The sequence below is a fragment of the Podarcis bocagei genome (assembly GCF_964188305.1).
Source record: "Podarcis bocagei genome assembly, chromosome: 7".
In the NCBI taxonomy this organism is placed as follows: domain Eukaryota; kingdom Metazoa; phylum Chordata; class Lepidosauria; order Squamata; family Lacertidae; genus Podarcis; species Podarcis bocagei.
Window position 1 is genome coordinate 19430859 of NC_138132.1, and position 9516 is coordinate 19440374.

General features: G+C 43.9%; 1 protein-coding gene and 1 long non-coding RNA gene across 2 annotated transcripts; both read left to right on the forward strand.

Annotated features, from left to right (window-relative positions):
• Positions 1–2022: 2022 nt before the first annotated feature.
• On the forward strand, positions 2023–8280 carry LOC308592270 (sulfotransferase 2B1-like). The gene is made up of 6 exons (XM_081203605.1): positions 2023–2169; positions 4732–4940; positions 5292–5418; positions 6553–6647; positions 7109–7289; positions 8067–8280. Exons 1-6 carry the CDS (start codon positions 2040–2042, stop codon positions 8174–8176), a joined length of 852 nt encoding a protein of 283 aa, XP_081059731.1. The 5' UTR covers positions 2023–2039; the 3' UTR covers positions 8177–8280.
• A 185-nt stretch (positions 8281–8465) lies between these two features.
• On the forward strand, positions 8466–9268 carry LOC308592296. The gene is made up of 2 exons (XR_014010468.1): positions 8466–8580; positions 9065–9268. It is a non-coding gene; the product is annotated as an uncharacterized lncRNA (long non-coding RNA).
• Positions 9269–9516: the final 248 nt, after the last annotated feature.

A 9516-nucleotide genomic window follows, 5' to 3' on the forward strand; every position in this document is an offset into this window, starting at 1 on the left:
TTCATGTCACCAGACACATATACGTCATCCACTCCATAGTCTGGTACTTGATTTTGGCTTCATTGGCAGGGACCCCTATCACCAGCCCGTAAGCCTCTGCAGGGAAATCGCTGGGGAAGCAGATCTAAGCAGAGCTGAATCTTTGCATAACAGCTGGTGAGCAGCAGATTTGGCCTGGTGGGCAGCAAAATGCTCCTTCACAAGTGCTCCTCCCAGCACGATTGAACCTCCTCCCCATCTATGAATTGGGGAGGTGGAGGGAGGGGAGAACACGCCTTCCCCCTTGACTGAATGTTTAAGTCTTGCTCTGTGAGCCAGGAAAAGAAGGAAGCTCCAGACTCAACTGTAGTGAGCATGGCCTGTGTCTTTCAGAGGCATGCCTGGAATACAAACTCCCCTCTCTGGTTGGCAGTGGTCCAAAGTTAATTGGAAACTTCATCTCATCTATGTAGGAAGTGCATGCTGTGCTGAGTTAGTGATCTTCTGCTGACAGAAAAATAAAGCTGCTGAAGTTTCCCTCATTCCTCCTGCTTCCTGATATTACTGCAGACTCTTTGCAAGGTTTCCTCACACAGTAAGTATCTTTCCCAGACCCACAGGATGCTCCAGTAGCTGCTGAATTATAAAGACTGCTCCTGTTCCCTCCTTGTATTCAAGGATTGCTTACGTTCTTTCAGATCATCTCAACCTCCTTTTTCTCCCCTTGATGAATTCTTCCCCAGTTGCCTTCTCCCTTTTCCAGATTCCCTCTTTCCTTTTCCAGAATGGAACATGCATGGGTTTTAAACTAACTGCCTTATTCTATAAATGTAGCAGTGGAAGAAAGACAGGGCAGCAGGTCCACCCACTGGCTCTTCTGAGAGACCTGCTCCTCCTGGCTCCTCACCTCCCTGAACTGTCTTCTATTGGCAGTCCTCCACCTGTTGAGAGAGAAGGGAGAGCAATGCCTCTGCTGAGAGACCCGCTTCATTTCACTTCTCTTCTTCCCAAACAGATTTCATGCAATATGGTAATCAATTTCAGATCTTTGAAGTTTTACATATGGGTTTTCTTCCCCCTTCCCCTTTGGATTGTCTTTTGAGATTTTAAGGCTGTGAGTGGGGACTCTTTGCTCTGCTCTTGGTTTACAGCTGTTATGTAAAGCTGCTCTGCTCTTGGTTTACAGCTGTTATGTAAAGCTATGTAAAGCTGTAGTTTGCAGCTACTGAGCAAGTGGAATGCTGTAAATTAATAATGGGTATCAAGGGTTCCATATACAGGCAAAAGTTCGCCTCACCTGGCCTCCTAGTCACAGAAGCAGGGAAGAGGAAAAACTATTTTTCACTTCAGGTAGCTAGTGTGAGAGTAGCCCCAGAAGCAGTTGTGCATGTATGTGTATGGAGGGATGTGTGTCTTTTTTTAGGCAGGTGTGGCTGTGATGTAACACTCTCTTCTTGCGTAAACTGATTTTCCTCCAGTTGATGCATAGTGGCAGTGATCCAGTGGAGGTGAATGGGGCCTATTTCCTCATGGAAGTGAAGGTGATTGGAGTTTATTATGTGACGATTTTGTGTCCAAGATCTTACTGAGATTTGAAAGCCTGATATGATGTGCACTCAAAACCGAGTTCATTGGATTTTCCCACCACCATACCTGGTGGCACCACTCAGACACCTATTAATGGCCCAGCAATTCCTCCTGAACTCTCCCTTTTCTCTGCTGAAGCAGAGTAGGGGGGTGGGTCAAGAAGCTGCTGGAGAATAATGGGAATGGCCCTCTCCAGCTGCAAGAAGCTCCTCCCGTATCCCGGTCTCAAAGAACACACAAGATCATGAGAACTGAGTTTCTTGGGTTTTTCCCCACCACACCTGGTGGCACCACTTGAGCATCTACTGATGACCCATCACCACCTCCTGAACCCCCCCTTCCTCGTGCTCCCCAGCTATTCCCAGTGTTTGTTTCTAGAACAGTAGCTACCTGAATGTCCCAAAGGATGTGGCATAATTTTTCTTTCTCCTTCTCTCTCTCTCCCCTCATCTTCATTTTTTTCAGTATCATCAATGCCTTATTTCAAATACAAGGGGATCCCATTTTCTCCAGAGTTTTTCTCAGAGGAAACACTCAGCTACGTGGAAAACGACTTCCAACTGTTGGATGATGATATAGTGAATGTCACTTACCCCAAGTCAGGTCAGTGTTCCGATTAGAAAAATTGATTTTGGATTTAGTGGACAAAGTGCTAAACCTGCCAGCCGTAAGTTTGCTATTGACATAAGTCATGAACAACCACCATGTAGCTGGATAGTTCCTGGAAACCCATGAAAAATGAATGAGTTTTTCAGATACAGTCATAGCTTGGATCCTGAACATCTTGGAAGCTGACTTTCTGGCTCCCGAACGATCGAAATCTGGAACTGAATGTTCCAGTATTCGAACGTTGGTTTTTTTAGGATGCCAAACATGCAGTAAAGCTTCTACTATTCTTTATGAAATGCCTCCACAATCGGAAACCAATTGACAGCTACTCCTTGGTTTCTGAAAATGGACTTTCGGGACGGTTTCCTCTCAATTTACGAGGTACAACTGTATTGCAATATATAGCACCATCTTAAACCAGTTCTCCATTCCTGGATAATGATTACTTAAATTATAAGAAATTTACAAATGAAGGAAGATGGACAGCAAATAAGTTGAATATCTCAAAAGAACTGTCTACTCCATGTGAAAGTTACATGTTTTTCACTTTCTGAACTACACAAAGTGAGACACAGGCAATTCCTGATTTTTGCAATGTGCTTCTTCAGCTAAGTAATGTGTACAAAAATGCATATAAGTGTACATAAAATGCATACTTTAGTGGGAAAAAACATAGAAATGCATTATATTGGGAGGGGGAAATGTTTGTAAAAATGTGCAAGAAATTTCACAAACTGACGTGGAAATATGGAGAACTGATTTTAAGATTGCAAAAATGAGAATTCAAAATAGAACTATTACACAATCCCTAGTCACTGTTGATGTTCACAGAAGGAAGCAAAAGAACCCTTGAAATTACTGGGGAAGTCAAGAAACCTTGAAAAAAAGAGAGATTTCCAAATCATTCTGTCTTTCTGGAATATCTTAACCCAGATATTTACAGCGCTCATGAGCTGAATTGAGAATATTCCCAGGAGAATCTTATATGTAATGGCATGCTTCTGTCATGTCACTAGGAAGGCTGTCAGTGCTGGATATGGGTGGTCTGGGTGGTTCCCTTGCAAAGGGGCCCATTTCGAGGGGGTTTATAATCATAATCGCAATCAAAGCTATACTTATATGGTTACCTACTGAGAATTATTAAAAAAGAAACTGTACCTTTAAAATATTATTGTGAAAATATATTGTGGAGGTGAGGGGGAAATTTTGTCCTTGCTCAGGACACCATATTACCAAAGTCTATTTCTGATGCTGTGTCAGGATAACCATCTCTACAGGTTGATTGTATATAGACGAATAAGCCATTTTTCTGGTATAGTCATTTTCCAAACATCCTCATAATTAACACCCAGTTAATTTAATAACTGAATTAAAACAACATGGATTGACAAGAGCACAGCAAGGTGACTGTCCACCAGGATAAAGATTCTGTGAAAACCTACAACACAGGAGCTAAATCCTAGGGCTAGGAAGTCCATAGTAAGGCTACTTAGCAGTATAATTCAAGGAACCACAGGATACTAGACTAGGGACCCCACAAGTACATCACAAATCTAGCAAGCAGGAAAGTCAATGGGTAGCTAAGTTAAAAGAAGCAAATTATCAAGACCAGCAGGGGTGTGGGGTTTTTGCATTGTTTTGCACCCTCTGCCATTTGTATGAATATCTCCCCATGTGTATGTCAGAAGTGCCATGAGTTTCAGGCTCTCATGGAACAAGTTCCTTCCCTTGAAGCCAAGGTTGCAGAACTTGAAAGTGTAGGAGGCAGAGAAAGTGGTCAAGGAGACCTTCAGGGATGTGGTAGCTGGGTGGCCCTCCCACAATGACAGTTCCCCTGCCATCAGGAAGAACGAAGGTCCTGAGAAAGGAGAACATCACTTTGAAGAAGAGGGAGGCATTCCCTTAGAAAGGACCCGTTTCTTGGGAGTTGGTATTGGGACCTGTTCTTTTGTAACTTGTTCATAAATGATCAAGGAGTGAGGTGACCAGGTTTGCTGACCCTAAAAATGGATGGTCAGTAAAATGGTGAATAAATTTAATGTAAACAAGTGTGAAGTGATGCATAATGGAGCAAAACATCTCAATTTCCCGTACACACTCATGGGGTGTGAAGTGGAGGTGATGCAGCAAGAGCGAGACATTGGAGTAATCTTCAATAGCTCAAGGAAGACGTTGACCCAGTGTGCAGTGGTTGTGAGAAAAGCAGATTCCATGCTGGGGAACACTAGGAACGGAATGAACACAAAACTGCTGCTAAGATAATGCTTCTCTCTAGATTCCCACAGGCTTCTGGGAGAAACAGGATGCCAGACTCAATGGGTCATTGGCGTCATCCAGAAGGCTATTCTTCTGTTCTCACTTGTGCCACACTCAACGAAAAAATATAGTCAGTTTCACCATGGTAAACCATTCCAGAATTTTGGGGATCTTGCCCCATATGAGGGTGCTGAATAGCTAGAAGAGGAAGAAAATTCATTGAAATTCTTATGTTCGTCTAATTGCTTTTCAAGGGCCAGTTGTTAATGCACAATGACTGACTGGTGGATTTCCTCCTAGGTACCCATTGGATGGCAGAAGTCTTGAGCTTAATCCAGAGCCAAGGGGACCCCTCATGGGTTCAGAATGTACCACTGGGGGAAAGGGCACCCTGGATTGAGCTGGATGAAGATTTGAAGATTGCCTTGAAAAATCCTCCCCCCAGACTCCTGACAACTCATCTGCCATTCCAGCTTTTCCCCAAGTCCTTCCTCCACTCCAAGGCCAAGGTAAAAGAGGAACAATGGACACATCAAGACTGCCTTTGACTCTTGTCTTTTCGGCACACAGATGTGGGGGATTCGGGAACACTAGACACAGCCCGTTTACAGGAGTATGCCATTTTCTGTACTAGAGAATGGGGAGGAGTATTGGGAATTTCCTTAGCAGTTTCCTGATTGTGGAAGAACTTTAAGTGTACATGGTCCACATTCATAGTCAGCCCAGGTCCTCACTGGAGGCGTCCCCTGTTCCCATGTCAGGTTTTAGATATCATGCCTTCAGTTTGCTGCCGCACTCTGTCTATTGATAGTGTGGGGCTGCCTGGGCCCTCCCTCAATATAGCTCTTCCTCTGTTACAGGTAGTCTATACTCTCCGTAACCCTAGAGATGCTATGGTTTCAAGCTACCACTTCGTCAAAGGCTTTAAAGTATTGAAGGACCTTGGAACTGTGGAAGAGTTCATGGAGAGATTCCTGAGTGGGGAAAGTATGGATTGAGGCAAATCAGCCACTCTTTGCTGTGACCCAGCACCAGTGATGTCCAGCACCAGAAAACATTTATTTTTAGCTAACTCTAGAGTTCTATCCGAAAATTAAAATTCCCAATTGGATACATGGAGAAGGGCAGAAATGTGGCAAAGTCCTACATTTGTCATTTGCTTTCAAAGAAAATCAATAAATGCCCTTTCAGATGGGCGAGATTGGCACTACAATGAGAAGAGGGTGAAACTTAAGGAAAGTCCTTAACAGCTGGGTGAGATTGGCACTAACAAGAGAATAGCTCAAAATCGATGATAGCAGACATTCTCACTGGTGGAAGAAAGAAAAAGAAACCATAATGGAGAAAGCCCATTAAAGCGTAAGATTATTGACTCATTCAAAGCTTTACTTCTCTTGTACATGGATAATGTCAGTACACAGAGAAGTCAGTAGGCATTGGACATAGGATAGCGTTGAAGTCTCCTGTTACTGATTTTGTTTGGTGTTTCCTCTACGCCTACAATAGCATTCTCTTCTCTCCCCCCCCCACCCCCAATAACTACTTAAATTTCATCCTTGCTTCCTCTTTGCTCTTTCAGTAGATTATGGTTCCTGGTTTGACCATGTGAAAGCCTGGGTGGAAATTATAATTCCCAATTGGATACATGGAGAAGGCAGAAATGTGGCAAAGTCCTACCTTTGTCATTTGCTCTCAAAGAAAATCAATAAATGCCCTTTCAAATGGGCGAGAAAGGCACTAAAATGAGAATAGGGTGAAACTTAAGGAAAGTATTTAACACCAACAAGACAATAGATCAGAATTGATGATAGCAGAAATTCTCACTGGTGGCAGAAAGAAAAAGAAACCTTAATGGAGAAAGCCCATTAAAGTGTAAAATTGTTGACTCATTCAAACATTTACTTCTTCTGTACATGGATAATGTCAGTAGATAGATCAGTCAGCAGGTTGCATTGGACTCAGGGTAGCGTTGAAGTCTCCTGTTACTGATTTTGTTCTTAAGGGATAATGCAGTTATTTTCCAAGTTCCTGACTGGTGTTTCCTCTACATCTACAATAGCATCCTCTACTCCCTCCCACAACTCCTTACATTTCACCCTTGCTTCCCCTTTGCTCTTCCAGTAAGTTATGGTTCCTGGTTTGACCATGTGAAAGGCTGGGTGGAGATGAAGGACAGAGCCAACATCTTCTTCATCACCTATGAAGAACTATGGCAGGTAAAGGTCCAGTTTTAACTTTGTTGACCTGCAGCCCCAATTCTGACATTATTCACACATGAAGGTGCCTTCTTTTTTGAAAGATTCTACTAATATTGGCCAGAAAGGGATTCTGAGCATGTGCAAAATTCGGTGCTACCTCTACATACACTGCATATCATGTGCAGAGTACATTTCCTTTCTTCTACTTTAGAGCAGATGTGCCAATGACCTGCTTTTCTGCCTCAAATGTAATGTCTCTTGCTGATTCAGATGCCCCCTGGTTGTGGTGCTGGCTGAGGGGAGGTGGAGACAGAGTGGCTTCTGCAAGGTGATAACAGCAAATTCCACATCCTGAAGACATTCATTTTGCCCAATGCACACTGCATACTGGTACTCATGCTCTCTGTGTGCCTCCTGATGAAGGGCAAGCTCTCTACATCACATGAGGATTCACAGCCATTTGCTTTTGCTTTCTGCAGGACCTTCGAGGCAGCGTGCAGAAGATCTGTCATTTTCTTGGCAAGGAGCTGAACAGCCAGCAAATTGAATCTGTGGTGGAAAATGCCTCCTTCCACAAGATGAAGGACAACAAGATGTCTAACCTTTCCACAAAACCAGAGAACATTTTTGATCATACAAAAGCAACGCTCATGAGGAAAGGTAATAACATTGGAGTGCCAAGGAATAAGGCCACAATGCTGCGTGCCAGGGGTGAAGAACCTCTTCTTTTTCTGTGGATGTTTGAATGTCTCACAGAAAAAGTCTATCAGCAGCCAATCAATATAGATCGTAGAGTCAGAGCTGACTGTGAACACAGTTTGCAGGTCCAGAAGGGGGTACAGTTTGCAGGATTGTATACCTTCCTCACTGTGCAACATCCCATCTATCTATTTCATGGGTGTCCAGATCAAAATAAGGAATTATTCTGAAAGAGGCAGTCTGCAGAACAAGGGTGTGTCTGCACAATTTTGAGACCTGGATAATGCTGGGGACTCCCTGAAAATAGCTTGCAGATTCTCCAGGCCATCAAGACGCAGTAGTTGCTTCAGAGTTGTTTATGCCAGAGTTGGCAGGTTCTGTGCCTTTCACATCAGTTTGGAAAGCAAGCAGAAATTCAGCAGACAGAGTAACAGACACACAGTTCATGGATATCTCTGTGGTGCAATAAGAAAACATGTCTGGATGAGACACCCAGCTGGTCCAGGTACCCAACATGCATGCATTAGTGCTACTGGAAAGCCGAATCAGGAGGGTGGGAATGGCTGGGGAGGGGCTCAGGGCAAACAGTAAGGGGGCACGTTCTTTCTCCTCTAACATCGGCTACCTGAGGGGTTGCCTGCCTCACAGCTGAGCACGAGGAAGAAACGTCCCAATTTAAGTTTGCATAATTTCAGATGAACATCTTGGTGGTTGCCACTTGCTCTTGTCTTGTTCTAGGGATCTCTGGGGACTGGAAGAACCTCATGACAGTGGCACAGAGTGAACGCTTTGACCGTGTTTACTGGGAGAACATGCGTGGTGTGAATATGACCTTCCCTTGGGAATGAAGAATCCCAGATTGTTGCTCCTGATGTTCTCCACATTCTTATGTATCATATGGTTTGGCTCTTTTCTGCTACCACTGTGCTAAATAAACACACTTGATCAGGAACAGTTGTTCTTTATTTTTTACCAAATCACAAAGTGTCTTTAGAGCTTGAAGGTCTCATTGCAGCAGCTACACGAGAAATGCTGAGACCGAGACTCCCCTTGAACAACGCCTTCATAGACCTGCATGAATTGCTCTTATGAAAGTTCCTCTTTGAATGCTAAAGTGCAGGGTAAAATGAATAAATTTACTTTTAATCGCCTTGAGGAAAGCTTTTATATCATGTGCAGTCTGAGGTGGTGCCGTCCTCTAACAAGAATGGACCATGCCAGAGACGGCATGTTTGCCTCATCATCAGAAGTGGTAAATGCGTAGAGAGCAAGCAGGACCCATTGCATTTTCCTGCCAGATGTTCTGGAAAGGCTACAGTTCTTCATTCCACATACAGATGCTGACGGGATTTGCTGCTGCATCTAAACAGCGAAAGAACAGTGTCCTCCATTTCACCTGAGGGCAACAGGCTTTTAAGGGGCAGACATTGTAGCTCTACAGCTCAGCACTGCTTACTAACGGATCTTTTTGGACGCTCTCTGTGATGCAATTGGAAAAGGTGGCTGGAAGAGACACCTAGCTGGGCCAAGTCACCAACACGCAAGCATTAGTGCTGCTGGAGTACCAAGTCAGGAGGGTGAGCAAGGAGTCAGGGGACATGTGCTTTTCCCTCTAACGTCAGCCACCTGAGGGAGCTGTCACATGCCTGAGCATGAGGAGGAAAAGTTCTAATTTGAGATAAAATCATTTCAGTCAAAATTCTGTGGGGTTGACATTTGCTCTTGTGTTATTCCAGGGATCTCCAGAGACTGGAAGAACCCCCTGACAGTGGCGTAGAGTGAACGCTTTGACCATGCTTATCGGAAGAACATGTGTGGTGTGAATATCACCTTCAAATGGGACTGAAGAATCCCAGATTGTTGCTGTTCTCCACATTCTTATGTAGCAGATGGATTGGGTATTTTCTGCTGAATAAACAGATACCTGATCAGAAATGGTACAGTTGCCTTTATCCTGCAGTGTGAGAAGTACGGTAAGCTTCTTTTGTGTATGAACTGACTGAAACAATGGCTTCATGTCACTAGACACATATATGTCATCCACTCCATAGTCTGGTACTTGATTTTTGCACCACTGGCAGGGACCCATTTCCTGAACCCTAAGTTTCTTCAGTGAAAGCACTGGGGAAGCAGATCTGGGCAGAGTTGAATCCTTGCATAACAGCTGGTGAGCAGCAGATTTGGTCTG

Excerpts from the sequence above, each read along its gene's own strand:
- LOC308592270 (XM_081203605.1), top strand. The coding sequence starts at position 2,040 with ATGCCTTATTTCAAATACAAGGGGATCCCATTTTCTCCAGAGTTTTTC. Across the intron at positions 6,648-7,108 it reads CCTATGAAGAACTATGGCAG|GACCTTCGAGGCAGCGTGCA; the intron begins GTAAAGGTCCAG and ends TGCTTTCTGCAG. Across the intron at positions 7,290-8,066 it reads AGCAACGCTCATGAGGAAAG|GGATCTCTGGGGACTGGAAG; the intron begins GTAATAACATTG and ends GTCTTGTTCTAG.